Source organism: Temnothorax americanus, unplaced genomic scaffold (genome assembly GCF_048541705.1).
Source record: "Temnothorax americanus isolate GAGA-0224 unplaced genomic scaffold, ASM4854170v1 Scaffold9, whole genome shotgun sequence".
NCBI classification, from domain to species: Eukaryota; Metazoa; Arthropoda; class Insecta; order Hymenoptera; family Formicidae; genus Temnothorax; species Temnothorax americanus.
The window spans coordinates 4,388,775-4,410,024 of record NW_027509812.1 but is presented as its reverse complement, the minus strand read 5'-3'; the positions used below and the strand labels follow the sequence as shown (position 1 = coordinate 4,410,024).

Genomic DNA, 21,250 nt, shown 5'->3' with positions numbered 1-21,250 from the left:
CCATTTTGAATGATGGGTCAGAAAGAAATTGTAACAAACTCGCGGCGGGATATATGTGATTGTGTCTCTTGAAATATCGATATATAATTATAGACCGTAATAATCTTCGTAGATGTTAGTTATTTATTATAACTACATTAATTTATTTTATACAGATCATTTTTTCTTTACATAATAATTACATATAACGGTATAACATCTATTATATTTTTACGTTTATACTTAACAACACTTAACGCACAGTAAAGTATACGTTTCTCTCTCTCTCTCTCTCTCTCTCTCTGCCTTTCGCTCACTCACTTATTCACTCACTCACTCACTCACTCATTCACACGTTTATATCCTCACCACTTTGTTTCGCTTTTTTTTACAAAGTAAAAGTGGTTTCGTCTCGTATATATGTATGTGTATATATAAGGTGAATTACGCAATACGGACGTGTAATAACTTCTCATAAAGAAACTGACCCATTTGAATGGCGTGTAATTCGATCCGTGTATATATATAAAACATATGCATGTACGGATGACCAAATTTGTGTAGAATACCAATGTATTCTTTAACACTTAGAACAACCAATACCGTCAAAATGACGGACTAACAATTTTTTGGCTAAAAATAGCCAAACGTTATCGATTATAAAATAAAGTTTTTCTCGTTAAAAATTTTTTGTTTTAATTACAGAAATCATTAAGATGCTTTTCATTAACCGTTCTAATTTCAAAGTTCTGTATGTGTATAGAATGTCTACGCATACCACAATAATGATAGTAGTTCTAATGTTAAAAGAAACAAAAATCTACTAGCAGGATTCATCGGTGCGATCGATAGTCAAATATTTTTTCAAACATAACAGTCTAATTTCTCAATCATTTTCTCTTTATATTTTCTAGAATTTGGATAAGATTTTAGATTGAATGTAAGAGGATATGATGCATCCTGCTGTAACATCTATCGTCTGTTAGACCGTTCTAAATGGTATAAATGACATTATTATTATTATAATTATCGCCATACATAATATTAACTATTAACATCTCTCTCTTGTTCTTTTAATTTTATCTATTATTAATGTAATGCATATTCAATATGTAAAGCATACGCTCTCGCGAAACATTCGATATGCGCATATGAAATAAATAAAACTCTTTTGGTATGATATATATATATATATATATATATATATATATATATAATGTACGATATATGATACGTAGTGTTTTTTTATATACCTATATATTTTTTTTATATATTTGTATTGTTACATAGAAAATTTTATGAATAAAGACTCAACAAATATTTACTCGTGGGAAAATGGGTGTCAGTGCAGTATAGAGGTATGTTTTTGTATTTAATATCTAAAAACTCGATGAACATAAGAAAAGTTTAATCGTTCTCCTGGAGGATCGATGCAAACAAGCCACTCATTTTCTCGAATAAATCGTGTTTCATCGATTCTTTCGCGTTCGCTCCTTCAATTACCCGCTTAAGTAGTCTACTCCTAGATCAGACATCAGACTGCTTCATCGAAATTGGATTCTCGTGAAAAACTCTTTGCAAACGAATTGCTCGGAGTGCCGCAAAACTTTTATCACTCATAGATATTTTTTTACAATAGAACTTTATTAGAAAATTACGCGCAATTATGAATACAATATAATGATTAAGATAATAATATTAAGAAAGAATATTATATCCGTAGTGTTTTGTTGTAGGTATGTATAATTAGAAAAAAATTATTTTACTATGTTAAAAAATTCTAATATGTATAATAATTTAAAAAAAATAGTTGTAATTTTATGATAAAATACGCAAAGTGATTAATAAAATTTTACCTTTGTTTGTAACTTTAGATATTTGATTTTGTTATTATAATTACGTGCGTTAAAACCATATCCTAAACTCGTGGAGAATATAATATGATTTGTGTGAGATAGTAATTTAATTAACTCAATAAGAAGACGCTGCACCTAAGGAGGTGCAAAAGTGAACAAAGATGTTTATTTGATTACCAATAAATATTATTTTATCTTGACGATTTATTTTAATGATTTTTAATATTTTGATGGTTTTTAATATTCATGAACAAATTTTTTAAGAGTATTACAATAAATTTCAACAATGTATAAAAATTATTTTAACCGACAATAATTTTTCAGAAATAATAATAATTTGTCATAGTCCCGTACTGGAAAAGGTTATAATTTAAAAAAATAAGCATAGTAATTTTATATATCTAAGATAATATCTGCAGAGAATAATAGATTTTTATGCGCCTTTAACTGTCTTACGAGATGTGTGTATCATGTCGTATATTAATACAGACAGAAGAATTATGTGTTTTTGCTAAACTAATATCGTCAACAAAATATCACTAAAAATAAATAACTTTTTTATTATAAAATATTCTTTAAATTCAAACTTGCTATTAAATATTATCGATAATACAATTATAATTTATATAAAATCTTTTAACGTTATATATCATACTGTGCTATGTGTTAAGAAATTTAAATTTGAATGTTTATAATAAATTTAAATTATTTTTTATATAATTTGTAAAAATAATATATAAAATTGTGTGTGAGTGACACTATAATAGATAGATATTCGACAAAAAAAGATATATATATATATATATATATATATATATATAAGAAATATTTGAATAATGCTATAAACCACTATAATTATTTGTATTAACTTTACGCGCAGTTCTTTCATACCTACGTAATTGAAAATTTAAAACAATTGTAAATACATTTATAAAACATTTATATAAAACAAAAGTATGTGATAAACGTGATAATAAATAGGTATTTCGCACATCTAACAAGCATTAAACTTACAAGATGTCACGTACGTAATTGATAATTAATTTCACATTTGCAATTAATTAATTATTTTTAATTGGTAAAGTCATTTACCTTCGCTACTGCATTAGATTGTCTATCGTATTGACTGTGTGTCGCAAGAGTCGGGGTTTTACCGATGATTAGTAAATTTTATCGAATGTCAATGCTTAAAATATGTATACAAATTAATTATATCCTTTCGACTTTTCATTTTAATATATTTTTCATATAATAAGTTTAAAAATGTAATAAGAAGGAGAATCAAAATATATAATGTTTTTTCATTCGTCTAAACGTTTTTTCTTTGGATATTAATGTAGTTTATTTTGCTAGATATCTTTTATATTCGGTATAAAATAAAATCTTTTTACTTTCGATGTTTTATAAACAACATTTATCATTGAATTACTTATCTCTAGAAAAACTAAAATCTTAGTGTTTTTATTTTGATTTTGATCATCATCGTCGTCGAAAGATCTGAAAAGTAAAAAGAAATGCATATTTTTTGTTTTCTTGTGTATCTACCCTGTAAAAATTTTCGCGGACATTTAATTTACGCTAACTTATATCTATGTGTAGGTCTTTATAGAGCATCCAAATTTGGTTTGCTGACAAATTGACCGGTCGCAATTTTTATGTACGCTCTTTTATGTACAGTAGGATATTCGCATGTAGTGCGTTTACTTCAATAAAAAGTTATTAACTGCTTGGCTAATTATTAATGACTAAACATTCACGTCTAACATTAACTATAACGTCAAATTGCAAGAGAATCACTCATTTGTATGCAGTCGTTTCTACCAATTTTATCTTTTCAACTGTTTTATATCTTTTGAATGCCAATATACTTCTCTGAATAAAAATATGCAGGTAACAATTAACGTTTCTTTTCTCGAATACGAATACTTCTAACACAATGCTATAAACAAGATGTCTTTCTATTTTTCTTTTTGTTTATTTTTTTTTGTTTCCGGAAATATTATATCTCATTCTATAAGCGTTCCAAATGCAAAATTTATAAAATGTTTGTCTAACATTTATAAATTTAATACGTTTCGTAATTACGTTATAATAGTCCAGGATTTATTCCTGGACGGAATGTAACTTAATATATAATAATAATATTTATTTAATTCTATTCATTTTAAATTATAACAGCAACTTCTTTTAGAATTACGTTTATTGTTATAATTATATACCTACTATATTTTGTTTGTCACGCCTATATTTTTATATCGTTTGAAAATATTCATTGTAAACCTCGGATCCCATAAGATCTCTCTATAGGATTAGTGTTTCTTGTGTAAATTGTATAAGGAAATGTGATAAATATATTATGTTCGTTAGTTATTGACTTATATTTCGAAAATATTTCTCTTTTATTTTATTTTTCATTTCCTCCATTCAATAGTCATATATATTTGTTTGTTTTTATTATTTATTTTATTTAAAAACATTGGTAAGAAAAACAAAAGTTTAGGAGAAACGTTAATATTAGAATCTAATAAGAATGTCTTAATGACTTAATGAAATAAATGTAAAAAAACTTTTATTACCCAGCTTAAGTCCCACAAGTAATCACAAATATCTTTTATATTTGGAATCATGTCACTATGCGTATTATTCACTGCATTGTTGTATCGCGTATGCATATCGAACTTTTATTAGCGAGATCGAGCGAGATTAAGATTTACACTTCAGAATTAAATAATGTAGAAAGTATTTTTTTTGCGGTTTATTACTTGTATAATGCAGTTGCAAGCGCTTCTAGCAGTTTAAAAAGATTTTCAACTTGCGTTAGTTTTATATCACTCCTAATATCATTGAATATCATCAAAAATTTTTTTTCTATACATATTTGAAATATTTGCCGACATTATAATTTGTTTTAACACTGAAACACATTTATTTACTGCATTAATTATCGTCCGAGTTGTCCGACTTTCGATGCAAAATAATTTCAAATCTTGTTAATTTAGAATTGTTACATAATTGTAATTACATTATGTCGTTTATTCATGAGATGTAATCATATACTTATTGTGTTAGCGTAATTATCATAAACTTGCCAATGCGTAATAAGTGGCTATTTGTGCCTCATTAAATAATTATCATTTTTTCTTATTAGTTTTCTTACAATTTATTTAATCTATCAAATTTTTTAGATTAAGCAACATTTCGTGACGCAATTGAAGTATCCGATTTATATGCAAGTATATCTTCTTTGATCTACAATGTCATTGCTACAGCCATCCGAAAAGCACATACGGACAGAATAAAATGCCATTCCCATGTTTATACGGACATATGAAAACTTGTACTTTCCATTCATTTTTTGTCCTTTTAGCCGGTTCAACAATTACAAAATAGTTGCCATCAGCGAAATGAAATGTTGGTGCTCTGCTTTATTGTTATAGAGAAAAATATCGTTTGCATATAGGGAAACCTGGGGCATAATAGGCCGATATGGTCGATAACTTTTAACAGAGATGCTGCCATATGTAATGAAATGTTTCGAAATTATTACTCTTGTATAGATGTCTCTAACCGCGTGCTGTTTAGAGTTTTCATATATTATTTTTAGCTGAAAGATGCTACAATGCGTTCGCTGTACTCTCGCCGCGACTGTGAGTCGCGGTATCTTTGATACACATTTGCATAAGATTAGCAATATTAAAATTCTATTTTTTATTACCAAAGTACATTAACGATATTAAACAATCTTTTCTTGTCAATTTAATAAATTGTCTGTGTAATCGCGTATCTGTCTGTAAATCGATGATTTACTTATATTGCTTAAAGTAAACTTTAACATTTCAGGGCATAACGGGGCATTAGTGCCTACGGTGCATAATGCCTTGTGTTTTTTAAATGTTTTATTTTCTTTTTCATACGCTATCAGTAAATGTTATGTTGCGTAATATAGATTATTACACCACACAAATTTTCATTTTTATAATATTTATATTTTATAATATTTATATTTTAATAAGAAAAATGTATACTAAAAAGATTATAATAAGAAAAATGTTATTAGTAAATATATATAATTATTACTAGATATTAATTAAAAGTATAATATGATAATATACATTCTTATACCATCTCCATACATTGCGTGTTCTGATAAATCATTTGTAAGAAGTTTTAAACATTAATAAACAAGTTTTATGAGGTATCCCATTATATCCCGCTTAAAATGCATAATAAGGAAAACTCACGCATTCAATAAAACTTGTTTTTCTTATAATAAATATTTCAAAGAATAATTTGGTGTATATATATAAAACCGAGTTTATTTACTTATTTATAATATGTTTTAAATTTGTTTAAACTTTAGCGTTCCCATGATACCTCGAGTTCCCTTATGTAAATCGAACCGTGTAATTTAAAATAAAAAACATTATTGTGTACATACATAATACTCTATTTTCCACGCATTATTTTTCAGAATATGTTCAAACGCAACAAATTTGTAATGAGAGACAACAAAACTCGATTCATTATACTAAATTGCATTGGTATTCAATCATGTTTAAGATGCATTAGAAATAGCCCTTTTTTCTTATTTGAATCTTTTCTTGATAAAAAAAAATGCAGAACTCTTTATTATAAAGTAAAGTATTTCAAGAAAGAGGCTTTCATAAAGATTTCATAAAGATGAGTGACACAAACTTGTTTATTAATATATGATATAAGCCACTATATTGTATTCTGCTTATTAAATAAGCTACTACTTGAATGCTACTTGAATCAACAACAAAGGTTCAATAAATTGCGGACAATAAAGGGAAGAAAAGCCTTTGATAAAATCTGTCGGATGTTTTTTTTTTACTACAGATGTTTCAACCAATATTATCAATCGTTTCTCGATAAAAATACATATTCAAGTTCTCAAGTAATTAACGATTAAAAATAAGCTACTTGTGATAAAACAAGTTTCAGGAGAGAAATTGTATAACAGAATTTACGTTTTTTAATAATTAATTTTAAATATATATTTGTATATATATATTTTTTAACAATTAGCAATTAACGATCAGCTACTATTTTTTAGTGCATATATTATATCTGTACCTATAATATATGCACTAAGTCTGTGTATGCACAATTTGTTGAATGATGATTGATGTTGGATCATATTTAGGAAAAAAAGAAATAGAAGACAATATACATATATCCAAAAGAGAAAGATTTGTATGACAAATTTTTTATCTCACAATCAGTCTCCTTTTAGTTCCGATAAAGTGCAAAATATAATCACACGCGTAGTGATACCTTTTCGATATGACAGATGTTATAGGTAGATCTCATAATGACAGAAGGGTATGCGATGGATATCAACGTGATATCCACGTTTCATAAATTATGCAAAGATAACAAGGCAAAAGGACAAAAATTCATCGAGTTAATTATTACGTCAACGAGCATCGTTTCAACATGATCTATCTAATATGATTTTTATCAGACGCGTGTCTTTCTATAAAGGTCATGAAATATTATTATTGAACCGCTTTTGTATATCATGAAAAAACAAACAGGTATTAAAAATTATTCCTTGTCAGACCGAGAAAGAGATTATATATTACAGTTTAATAAGAAAATAATTCTCCTATTCATCTCTTTTTTTTCTTTTTTCATATCGCAAATATTACCATGGTAAAATATAAGCATCGTGTACCTTTTAGTTTTATAGTATTTGCAATAAAAAATTCTTTCAAACCAAGTATTGTTAACAATAATTATACCATGCAGTGTCACCTTAGGCATATTGGCAGAGGTTTCAAGCTTGACTTCTGTTGAATTGTATTAAAATCGCCTTCATTTTTTTTGTTTTCTTAAATGAAAATGAGATAAAAAGACGATGGACAAAGCAATTTGGACTCTGTATCATAGCACTCCCCCTCCGTGCATTACCATCTATTGTACTATAATTTATCTATAATATCTATCACTCTTGCTCTATCTCTTTTTCTTCTTTTACCTCTACTATTCGCGTTCCCACCCTTGCTGAATTTATAAATAATTGGCCATTGAAACTGTGACTATAAATTACTATTAATACTTGCATTTTTTATCAACTCCTATACAGATATTATAATTATTATACTTACAATGTCATCTCTCATTTTCTCCATTTTCATGTTTACTATAACAGAGCCGCGTAACATTCAATGAGTTTTGATAATACATTGTTTTTGTAAATTGATTTCTTGGCTAATTAAATTGGATGGAATTGGGAAATGACAAGTTCTCTTACAAGTTCATCGTTTTATAATCGGCGCTTTTTACGACAAGATGCAGAAGAATTCAAAATATAAGGAGAAGATAAAAATAACAAATTGTTATTTATAGATCGATTTGTTTAATACGTATATAACGAAATGAAAGAACACGAAAAGAATTGTTAACAAAAAGCAATTTTATTTTAACGTGCCATTATTTACGATTAATGTTAAACTATTTTTTTTCTTAGACTTACACGTCTTACACAATTAAAAACACATTTAAAATAATTATTCACTTAAATATAATTTAAATCTTCCAAGCCTAAGCTCTAAAGGTACAATAGAGGGGGAGATGTATATATTAAAATACATATAAAATAACAAACAAAATATAAAATATTATATAATCGCTACCAACATAAGACTAAGATATATTCTAATTTTGTTTATTCGCTGTACTATGCGTACTGTATCTTACATTTCTGTTTTCTTTTATTTTTATTAATATTGTATATAAGAATACTGTGTATTCTTGTAATCAAATAATTTAAATTATCAACATCTTTAGACCTTTATATTAAAATCTTATTTATTATACACACACAATTAGTAATAGCCATTGCTAATAATAATAAAATATTGATGTTTAAAGCTTGCTTATGTTTTACATTTCACGAAATTTCCAATAGATAATGTAAAGATTGAATGATATTATTTGAATACACACACTAATGGTATTTATATATACAAAGTATTTTAAAAATACAGTTTAAAATTTTGCGGGATTGTGGTATGATATGTGAATGAAAGGCTATTAATAACTGCATGATATTATTTTATCATTTTATTATTTTATTTTCTTAGAGAGAGATTCTATATGTCATCCTATTCCGTATTTCAATACACATTTAATATTTTCGCAATCAAAAACATTCTCTCAAATCCTCTTTCAAAAGTCCTTGGTTTATTTTCAAGTATCTTCATTATCACAGACATATATAAAATGCGTATCTGCCATTTTTGTTGGAATAATAATTTGCCATTGTTAATAAATTTATATCTTATATTACGTATCTAACGAACTGATAATCTCAACTATTACACGTCTTATACTGTGATTATATTCGATGAGTTAAACGGCAAATGTTTACGTATTGAAGTACTACGATATTAGGATGGGATAATCCCTTTGTTTTCATACCGTAAATGATGAATAGACGCGGTTAGATAACTTAATTTATTAAAATAGAAGATCGCTGTGTTTATTTTGAAAAGATTGATATCCGGACTCATATTGATTAATTATTTCTTATTCGATATAGTATTACAAGCCCGCAAAGTATCGAACTACTTTTTTGAAAATACTTGTATACAATAAGCCGTTTATAATTTTTAATTTCCGATTCCATATTTTCTATAAAACGATTAAATTAATATTTTATTTGCGCGATATAAAGTAAAGGTAATAAACCATAAGAGCAATGGGAGCTTTATGGTTCAACCGAACCACTGCCAAACTGATGTGTGCAAGTTGCATCCAGTATATTCGATCCTCTGTTTTCCCTTCTCTTTTTCCGCTCCACCTTCCACCCTTTCGCCCTCCCCCTCTTTCTCATACACATACTCGTTCACATTTTTTCTATCTCTATATCTATTTTTATTTCTATGTCTATCTCTACCTTTTCGTCTTACGAGTGTTCGCGACATGTATGTTATTTGAATATCGAATATATATAGAATCGGTTTTCTCATTCCACTTAACTTTCACACAAAAATACAGAACATTTAAAGTTTCTATATACAATCGCATATACAACTTACTAATCTTATTTTGTGGCTCGAATAGGAACGATCTGTTTGTTGCAGTAGAGGTGCATGGTTCAAATATTAAAATAATCACATAATATTTTTGTTTAAATATAAAATTAGTTTTGTAAATTTTATTCTCTGTGATCATGTCTTCGTTGCACCTAGATTATGCACGGTACATATAATCGGACTTACAAAGTTTGCCATCTATTTGTGAAGTTTAACATGCACGACCCTGAAACAGCGTAATATGAGAATCATTTTAATTAACACGTTAATGTTAATGTATAAGATTAAAGAATTATAGATAGAAAGAGAATGTCCTCTATGTTATCGTATATTAAATGTAATGTTTTATTGTACGCTATATTAAATATAATATTTAAAAAATGTCAAGAGAAAGAGAGAGAGAGAGAGAGAGAGAGAGAGAGAAATGATTAATATTCTTACGATTGTCCTATAAAAAAATCAAAATTGGCAAAAGAATGAAGGAAAAAACGGTAACGAGCTGTTTTCTGTACACTTCTGATCTACAGAATGATACAAACTAAAAAGAGAGGCATACTTGTGTTTATTTCTTATATATATAGGACATCGCAAATCCTCTTTACGTGTTTCGTAAATGCGAATAAACTCTTAGATTTAAATAACTTTTTGAAAAAATTGTAAGAAATTTCCCCCAACTAATTGCAAGTAACATTACATAAAGAATACTTTGAGTCTAGGATTTAAAGATACCTTGAGATCTGGTCTACATGGTCTATTGCGTCTCCATTTTTGATGAAAGAGTACCGTACGTGTCATAAAAATATAAAACTGAAAATTATTACATCTACACTTATTGTTAGATAATAAATTTATTTTGCTATAGTGTTATACTTGCTATTATATTTGCGGAGAGAAATAATCTAATTACTCGTAACACAATGTAAATATAAAAATTGTCTTTGACATATAACTTGTGAGTAACACTATTCATAAAATGTCTTCGAAATTTTGTGCAAGGACTCTATAAAATTATCGTTTTACGTCTCGTTAAATAAATAACGAAGCACAACGTTCTTATTTGTGTTACCCTACATAGCTGATCCTCGAACATGTCGTTCATCGAGGCACTGATTCTAAATTTCATTTCACGAGATGCTTCGATGAATGAAGAACTATCTAATCATCTAATGATATGTATGTGGACATACTAATCCTTAAATATGTTGAATGCTAAACAGTCTATTAACAGATTCTATCAACATTATCTTGCTCTGAAATTCGCTCTTTATCTTTCACTTTTATATTCTTTCTCCTTAAAACGTATATATGTACATACACACATATAATATTCTTTCACTTTCTTCGCTTTCTGCCGTCGCAGTATACACCGCAAGAACTCCTCTCGAGCATATCTTTATACAGAACATTTTTCATTCGCGTATGATTTCCTTCACCATTATTTGACTCGTCGATTTCTTTGGTCTTTCTTTATGATTAAATAGAATTATTATATATAATTGTATGCATATTTTTAAGGTCTTGATATAAAATATTGTGTAATTACGTAATTTCATTACGTAAAAATTTGCTTGTAAAATAAGTTCAATAACGTTTGAAGCGTATGATAGAGTTCACGTTGTTAATTTTTTTCTTTTAAAGCATAATTTATCAGATATAAATCTCTCTTTATTCTTAGTCGTTTAATTTTGAAATTATAGATGCATCAATATTCTTATCAATATTATCAGTATTATTGAACAACAATCAAACTTACATTAATTAGAGAATGTGCTTTCTTTGATTGATATAAGCTTGAGTATTTCCTAAAAAAAGAAGAATACTAATTCCGTATTACCCAATTATGTAATGTATTACCGGGCCTCCCACATTTATCCAGACTCTATCAAAGACTCTCCCCTTTGTTGTGTATAAACTTTTTATTTCTTTTTGTTGATAATCTATCTCTTGTGATATACATATAATATCACTTAAATTAAAAAGCGGAAGCTCTTATTATTGTAGCAATCTTTTGTGTCGTCAACAAGTTCCAGCAATTTCAAGACATCAAGGTCTAAAAATCTCGGTGCTCCGATATTGAGGACTCCAATATAATTTCTATTAGGTACGTCAGTGCAATTAAATTCGGTCGGTATCTTTAGTCACATTATTCGTTAATGCAAGAACGTGGCGGCAGATTGCACGTCAGAGTGACAAAGTTGTGCAGGTGCACTTTGGTACTCCCGACAGTGCCATCGGAGGGAAATGAGGTCATGCCTTTGTGATCCATCACTGGATTTCAAGGGAACGATTTAATGGCGGCGCATCCGCCGCGCGTAACGTGCTCGTAACTCGCCCTTTGATGGGCATTAAGGTACTCAGCAAAAACAAATTCTGAAAAATTGCTAATCGTTACCGTGAGCTGATCGATGCGCGATTATCGATTTCACGCGATTTTACACGGCCTGTCACCGATAACTGTCACAAAAGCTCGTCGTACGAATTCTATATGGATACATGCACGCACACACATATTCTATTGTACATGATATGTATAAGAAATGGAAGATTCGCGCGTATTACCGATATACGCTTTATTTTTTGCGAGTCATAGCGAAAACTGCATATTAACGGAGGTGCTACTGCTTGCTTAATAACTACCTCATGTGTTCACAAACTATCGTCGAATAATTTATCGCGTATACATATAAGAAACGCAAGTTGTAGTCGTAAGTGGACTCTGTAATATTTTAAACTGCAAAATACTGTTCACGAAATACTCGCACATAAGTTATATCAATAAAGTATCAATCAACAATTGATTGGCTATGTTTCATAAAAAACCAGTCAAATATTTTGTCGAAAGTGATATTTATGCATATACGAATATAGAACACAAATATTAACGTCATTAAAAATCTTACATCATAACAAATTTAGTATTTCTAAATATCGCAATTAGAAACAAATAAACGTATTATCCGAATAACGTAGTAAATGTAGTGTGCTAGCAGTTTATCAACAAATTCGGTAGATATCGTCGCAGCAGATTGGCATCAAGCGTGCATTATAATCTTTTGTTTTACTGATAGAAATTGTAGACATGGTCATACTGCGATATATGATCACATAATGCATTATTTTTGCCATTAGTTTGACGTTTCAGCAGATTAACAGCTCTATCATTAATCTGACAATAGAATTCTGCCGACAATGCGATAGACTCTGCATTATAATTCCGTCTTCATCATTTACCTTTCTGCTGACAAAATAAACCTTTTTTGTCTGGGCTGGCAAGCATTATGCTATATTTTTGTTCGACAGATTTAAAAAAATATTAAATTTTTTATTTGATTTATTTTTTCGCGACATAGTGCGTTCTACAATCTATTATCTTTCTTTTATTTTCTCTTCTACGAAAACAAAACTTTCCTTCCCAAAATAGTAGCTTGAATAGATACACTAAAATTAATGTCAAAAGAAAAAACATAAAACAAAAGAAGAAAAATGGAAAAAAATTATTAGAGAAAATGATTATTATATTAAATATATAATCCCCCTTTTTTACATTTACAAACTAAATAAAAATTAAAAACAGATTTCTCACTATGTGTCTATATATTTTTTAGAAAAATACAAAAAAATGACATTATACTACAGAAATAACTACCCAGTATGACAGATTGGCAGCAGATATTTGCTTAGATATTGCAACAGAGCCAGTATCATCTGTGTCCGCATTAAACTCATGTTTTGCCGACAGAACCTGCCAATATAATCTGAGAACGGATCGTCGGCATATACCGAACAGAATCTATCATTTCATAAACATTTTAATGGAATTTATCATTTAAATGGTTACAAAATGGTAAATTCTGCCTTCTGCAATCAATGTATGTCCTTATATTCTATTAGCATATTCTGTCATATATATTTCTGTTGATATGTCATCGACAATAGCGAGCACTTTCAAAATCTATTCTCGACAGATTTGTCTACCCGAATATGTGATATTCACATATTACGCAATCATATCACATTTACTGTGTATATATTGGCTATTTTCCGATAAGTAGTATAAGGAATGAGTCAATAAATAATGTTAACGTAAACAAAATTTGTAAAAGTATTTTAGAAATCTTAGAGATATGGAAATAAGGAGATATGTAGAGACAGAGAGAGAGAGAGAGAGAGAGAGAGAGAGAGAGAGAGAGAGAGAGAGAGAATATTTACAAGCTTAGAAAACCAAGTTTCAAAGCAAAACACATTCGAAAGAGTCGCAATATACTTGCCCCAAGTGATGTTCTCTCGCTCGAGATATCTGTACAAGAGATATCAATTTCAGATCAAAGCAGGGAAATTCAATTCGTTCGTACACAACGCTCACGTGTAATATATATGTATGTAGGGTGTTTGAATACGATCGCAACACACGACTGTCGAATAATGAGGCGGCGTAAATGCTAGAGTGTCGCTACCATTGCAAAAACACAAAACGAAATGAAAATTGAGACTTAAAAGAGGTCCGAGTCGATTTCTCCGTTAAAAGAGGCAATGGTGTATCGTCATTGACCATTTTCAAACATTAAAATTGTGTGATAAATTTTTAAATTCGTTTATTAACTTTAGAAAAGTCAAGTCAATTTGTGACATAGGATTCATGATGTAATCAAACAACGAGGAGCATATAATAAGTACCTGATGCAATACATTTTTTTCTTATTCAAGATGTTTTATTGCGGTTTTAAATACGTCATATTCTTTCCTAATTCTTTGGTAACAAAAACCTATTTTTGGTCTCCGTTCAATTCTATGGCCTTATGCCACCTAGATGTGAGAGAGCCTGTACGTCGATCCTTGCGGTATCACTCTGCTGGTCTGCCTCTCAGCCACTTTCTTACTTTGGCTGAGTTCCTTGTCATTGCCATACCTCTTCTCGCGGATTGCATTTTTCAAAGGACCAAAGAGATGGAAGTCAAAAGGTGCAAGATCCGGGCTACAGGGTGGACTGTCGTTCCTCACCCAGAGTGGTACCGTAAAGGTATACAGGCGCTCACATCTAAGTAATGTAAGGCTATAGAATTGAATGGGAGATTATGTTGAGAAATAGATTTTTGTAGCTAAAGAATTGGAAAAAATATGGAGTATTTAAAACTGCAATAAAACAAACTTTGAATGAGAAAAAACGCATTACTTATTAAACGTCCCTCGTATTTATTATTATTTTTAAAAAATAAAGATTAATTTTCGAGAGCATTTTATCAATTAAAATTAAATATTCTCTCAATATTTAGAAAAGGAACGAAAGAAACAAATTTTACATATATAAATGTGGAATAATTAGTGGTGTTTAAACTCATACAAAATCAAATAGTAAATAACTGCTGAGGAAATCGCGCGCGCATGCTTGCTACAATAGACAGGGAGGGAGGAAGGGAAGAAGGGAGGGAGGGAGGGAGGGAGGGAAGGAGGGAGAGAGAGAGAGAGAGAGAGAGAGAGAGAGAGAGAGAGAGAGAGAGAGAGAGAGAGAGAGAAGGAGAAGAAGGAAAGTTACACACACGCGCACGTACAGAACATAGCTTAACCAATTAAAAATCTTAATCCTCGTTTTTTCTTAAATCCTTTTATCCCCGTCATATATATTTTTCGCAACGAGTTCCTTAATAACGAGGTCCTTCTCGATCTTTTTCTTTTCTTCTTTCTGCAAATGCGTTCCATTACCGCGACGTATAAGTATTACAGATAGCAACAATTTTTACCTTTAATTTAAAATTGGTTTACGTTTTCTCGCAGCATAAAAAAGCGATATAAAGTGACAAATCGTTTATGTACTTTATACATAGACGCTACAGCTATGACGTTTGTGTGTACTACTCCACTGAAATATTCCATAACGCGTTTTTATTAAGTTTCTCATTGTTACTAACTAAAAACCGGGCCACAAGAGCAGTTATGTCTCGATAAAATGCTAAGCGGCACAGCCGCGAGATACAAACGAGTTTCTTGATAGGTACGCCTTCATGCTCGTAATCTTTAAACTCTAGCACATTTGCATCGGGAACCACTTACCTCCTTGATTTTATTCGACATTTGTATAGTTCAAAGCGTCACCTGCAATAAAACCGATAAACTAGGCAATTGATTTCCGATTTCTATACTGTCTCCTTTCGACATCCTCGATAAGTCGCGATTTATAATGCACTTCAATTGAACCACCACCAATCATGCGACATATTTTAAATTTTTCTTGAACAAATGTGCGAAATTAACTCCAAGGTCTTCGATCTGCATAAAACCGGAGATCAAGCTCGTAATCCGGCGCGGCGTCAAATTTCACATCTACGCGCGTACAACAATTTCTATAAGAAGAGTAATTTCCAAACTTTTCAACGCAATGATAAACAATGATCAAATTCGCCTAATTCTGCACAACAAGTATAGAATATATATATCTTCCGAGAAACAATATTCAAGATTCACGGGGATTCACATATCTTTGCTTCTTTTATTTTTTTTTTACTGAAAATCAAGCAAAGCGCACACAGACCTTGTCTGCTTCTTTCAAGAAATACTCTTAAGCTTCGCGAAACACGATATAGTTTGCTTTATCCCTGCCCGCGGAATCCATGATATTCTGCCGAGAAAACTTTGGGGAAGAGCGCTTTGCTGAGACAGCACGGAGAGATCGAAACGATCAACTCCGAGAAAACGAGCGGTTAGATACATAACGTTGTAATTTGTTCTCTGATAAGGATGGTGTTGCAGATATTGTTCGTTTTCTTCTCACGCTGATTATGGTATGTTTCAGGTAAGTGAGTGTTCTTGATTGGATATAATATCTCCGCCGACTCGATCGTGCAATCGAGTAAATTGAGAATTAATGGATAACAAATAGGTTCTAAATTATTTCAATTATTGGGAAATGAACTGAATACAATCTCATACGATAAATATCAATTTCGCCCTTTTATCCACGTTATTTTTCGCAGTTTGTCTATTTAATTTTAGAATGTATTATTGTTGCAGACGATTTATATAGTTCTATGGCGATGCATTATACGATTTATAATTTATGAAGAATGAGAAATGAGAATCCTCAAAAAGTGTCAAACAATTGGATGATTACTTTACTTTTTATATGAGACATACTTTATTAAATTCGACGATGTCCTACGTCATTTTAATTATTATTTGTAAATTGAAGATTTTTTTGCAACAATTTTATTTATTGTTAAATATAACCGTGTTCCACTGCATGGTTTTCTTGGTTGCTCTTAAAATGTATTAATCTTCCATTCTTGCGGGATATAGAAGTCTCTCAAGTTATACCTACATATATACATACGCCGCACGCACGCACGCACGCACGCACGCATGCACACATACTTTACAATAATTTATTGTGTAATAATTTATGGAGAGCAAAATGAAATTTGTTACAAAATTGTTAAACAATCAGATAAATATGTAACTTTTTTATGTAGAACATATCAGTTGACTTGATCTTACCAATCTTTTCGTCATTAATTTTATTAAGCTTAAAATAAATATTTAATGTAAAGGAGCAATTTTTAGGGCCGATAGTTTGAGCGATAGTTGTAATTAGTAGATTATTATTATTCTTATCTATTAGGTCTTCAAGTTGTTTCAATATTTTAAAAGTAACTTATTGTTAGTTTACTGAATAGTGAATAGGTACTCTTGTTCTTCCTAAAATAACTATCAAAGACAAACGTTTGAATTAATAATGATATCGTCCATTCTTTGTAGTGTTTGGAGACTTATCTTAATTGTGTAAAGATTATAATATGCTCGTAATAAAATCGATAAATATTTTTGTATTTTGGTAATATGATCGGCCACACACAACAATCGATTAATATTTCTAAACTTTTCAAAAAATTCCATTTTTTTTCTTTCACAAGAAAAAATCATTTACCTATTGTAAATATTCAACTATAGATAATATATATACAGTAATAGATCATGCTCTCAAGACTCAAATTCATACATTCACTGAATATTATTCGTCATTATTCATCAAATCTCTTTCCTTGCTGTGGAATTACGTTTTATCATCAATGTATTGCCAGATATATATATAACTAATATACGATCTGACACGAGCTAATTGCAAAACACTTGTTCTAATTCAGGATATGCATTTACTTTTGCTCCGCACTGGCTTCGTTTAATTTAAATGATTTGCTTCTTTATCAAAAGTGAAATGAGTGCTCAAAGATCTTTTTAAGAGAGATTTTCTCGCGATTGACGCTGTCGATAAAAATCACTTCGTGTTATTAATCACTCGCTCTCAAGCTTGCTGAGTTCGAAGTTAATATAGCCGCGCCCTTCCATACCGATTAATTTTCTTCAGCTACGCTACGTTCGTTATATTTTACCTTACCATCTTCGTCATTCTCTTTTGTCTTTTGTTTCCTGCATGCCCTGGAATTGATATTGCATATAAAACTTGATCGTGGTAGTAGATAATCGACTACATTGCAAACTATAATTGTAAGAGATCAAATATATTACAAGATGTTGCACCGGTCGCAGCTGGTTTCTTACAATTAATATCTAACAAAGAGATTGATCGCGCCGTTGTTACAGCTTTGCTCGTGAATTCGTTACAAATATATATTTATATATTTTACGAGTTTGTTGCCGTCTGCATTTTGGATCAAAATTGGATCTTAGCGTTTAATTTGATCCGTGAAGACTTGGCAAATCCTGAAATTATAGTGAAATTACACGTATATCGCGCTCAATTGTCAATTATATGTATAATTCATCAAATGTTGCGTATTTGCCGCGAGATCGAGATAGGTCGCCATTTGTCTTTCTCACACCTATTGAACAACGAATAACGCGATTGTATATCCATTTAATCATTTAATCATCGCTGCGGAATGGCTCTCTTCGAGTCCGTACGAAACTTGTATCCGCGCTCTTTTCCTACTGCTACTTCATTTGCATTTGCACTGCATTCTTTTCACAACTCTTGCAATTGCCATTCTTGCGATCGATCAGGCAACGACTTATAGATCGATCGCCTTCGATAATTTAGACTGCTCGTAAAGCAACGACTGTTTCAGAAACATCTGTAACGAGATTGCAAAATTAATCATTTACGCGGGCTTGTATTTCGCAGCAGCTGTATTTCGCGAGGCATATCTCAGACTATGAATCAGATATAGAAATAAGATGGATCGAATCGAGAGATTCATTGATGAGAATCGACGAGAACGAAAGGAGATAGGAGATAACGAAAATCAAGAAAAAAACTGAAACCTAAGCCAAAACCGGATCGATAAAAGCTGCGACGAAGATGGAGAATGCTGATGGAAAGTGCGGACCGTCGAAATCAGATCGATCTCTGCCGAAGTCGATCGTCGTCGAAGGGATCTGCGTCTCTCAGGCTTTTGCCGAGTACAGATCTTTGGTTTTCAATCGTGAATCGCGACATATAAGTCTATGACTACCTCGAAACGGCGAATGCACCACGCCGAGACACGGGGCATTTGATTATCATTCGCAAACGTCGCGCTATGCTACCAGTGCCGGTGACATAACGACATAGTGGAGACGGACTACACTGCTATACAACGATAGCACATGTCCCACGGCGACCTATCGATCTATGAATGGTTGACGACCGCTAATGCGACCTTGAAGCGTAAACAATGCTCATTATAGGACCTGCTTGTCGGACGGTAGCGCCGATGGAACTTTTCTGCCCAGTCAGGTACGTGCCAGCCATGAAAAGGGTTTGTCGACATAGATGAGTAACTGCTTATATCAATCTATATACTACCAGCACCGGAAGTAAGAAGATGAACGCGATCGTTGGTGAGCCACGCAATCCGCCGACACCCGCAGAAACGCTTGATGCCATTGCGCTTTTACATGCTTCAGGTGTGGGATCTGTAAAGAAGCAAGAGCGCGAAATTAATGAAGAGTGAGAATAACGCATACACATATACATATACATCATATATATTCCTTCCACCCCCTCCTCTCTCTCTCTCTCGTCCAAACAAAGCGTAGTTGACAAGAATTTGTCACAGAAAAATGTGCTCAAAGTAATTGTGAATGCAACTTGTCGAAAGCGTTCAACGAGTCAAACTTTAATTAGGCATGGCAGCGCCTTGCACTTTTGTTACGTACCGGGAACCCCCTTTAGGCGTGGCAGGAATTCGTTCCAAAATGCACAAGCTGTTGTACGAGGACCTCTGCCGAAGCCAGTCTTTTCCGCATTCCAAATAAAATATTTTGGATGATCTCTGGTATAAGGTGGCCATTCAGATTCGCTTGCTGTTGGCATCCTGAAAGACAGATTAAAAAGTAAAGATTAAAAAGTAAAATGTGTCACTCTAGGAAATTGTGCGAATATTTCATAATGAGCAAATAGCAAGCTAATAAAACTGATTTTCAGAAATTAATACTGTGAGAATCGGTGGTCATTTTTAACCTTTAATTTACACAACTAAAATACAAAGTATAATTTTGTAATTTTACCTAAATACGTCAAACTTAATTACTTCAAATATGAAATCAAGTTTTCGTTAAATATTTTTTTTATTTACTGCCTTTACTGTCTGGGGTAGTAAAAGTACTTGATTTATTTTAATATTCACTTTAGCACAGTAAATTTACCTCTAACATGGAATAGCAATTTTCAATCTAACCACTATTCCAGAAATTATATATGATTATAATAATTTTTAATTATAGATTTTGTGTTTTTACCAATAAAATCAGAAATTCAGATATGTCAGATGTTTGGCTCAATAATTTCGGATATACTAGCTGTGATATCACGCTACTGACGATGAGAGTAAAATCCCACACCACAGACTGTAAATTTACTGTATATAATAAAATTTAAGCACACGTATGTAATGTTATGGATAAATTTAACAATACCGGAAGCTAATTTTCAAATAATCTGTAAAAATACCACATTTAATTAATTTTTTATAATATTTCTGTATGTTTAATTAAAACAAAATCGACTTTGACATGTTTTCATACCCGCACTTCTTCCTCCATTTATTCTTTTATCTTTTCATGCTAGGTGTTACAGTACCTAAAAGTAGATTTCAAATATCATATGCAAAAGCCATATGTCTCTGTTGCGAACAACAAAACGAAGAATCCTATTCATAGAGTGCGAAACGTCATATAATAACTTTAAATCTCAATAAATTTATCAGTACAGGAATATAGTACAGGAAATCGCTTCGCCCCCAAAAAAAACTTGATAGACGGAGACGTAACAATTTTATCACTAATGCAGTAAAGTACACAATTCTTCTAATCCTTTCGTAATTAGACTAATTGATTTTTATTATAATTTCAACATTTTAT

At 30.8% G+C, this 21,250-nt stretch overlaps 2 protein-coding genes across 5 annotated transcripts in view; one reads left to right on the top strand and one right to left on the bottom strand.

Annotated features, from left to right (window-relative positions):
• Positions 1-21,250, top strand: part of Dad1 (dolichyl-diphosphooligosaccharide--protein glycosyltransferase subunit) — a 183,369-nt gene that overhangs the window by 82,428 nt on the left and 79,691 nt on the right. The window lies entirely within an intron of this gene.
• Ache-2 (acetylcholinesterase 2) overlaps positions 101-21,250 on the bottom strand; it is a 74,811-nt gene continuing 53,661 nt past the window's right edge. Inside the window, exons 6-8 of one of the 4 annotated variants that reach the window (XR_013259972.1) lie at positions 20,048-20,205; positions 19,580-19,804; positions 101-18,610 (exon numbers count right to left, since the gene is read on the bottom strand). Coding sequence is in view for 2 of the 4 variants with exons in the window: in XM_077424806.1 (XP_077280932.1) it covers positions 19,674-19,804; positions 20,048-20,205 (289 nt within the window). In the remaining 2 variants the exon portion in view is untranslated. Of the gene's footprint in view, positions 19,805-20,047; positions 20,206-21,250 lie in introns of all 4 variants that reach the window. The other 3 variants (XR_013259973.1, XM_077424807.1, XM_077424806.1) reach the window with 3 other exon arrangements.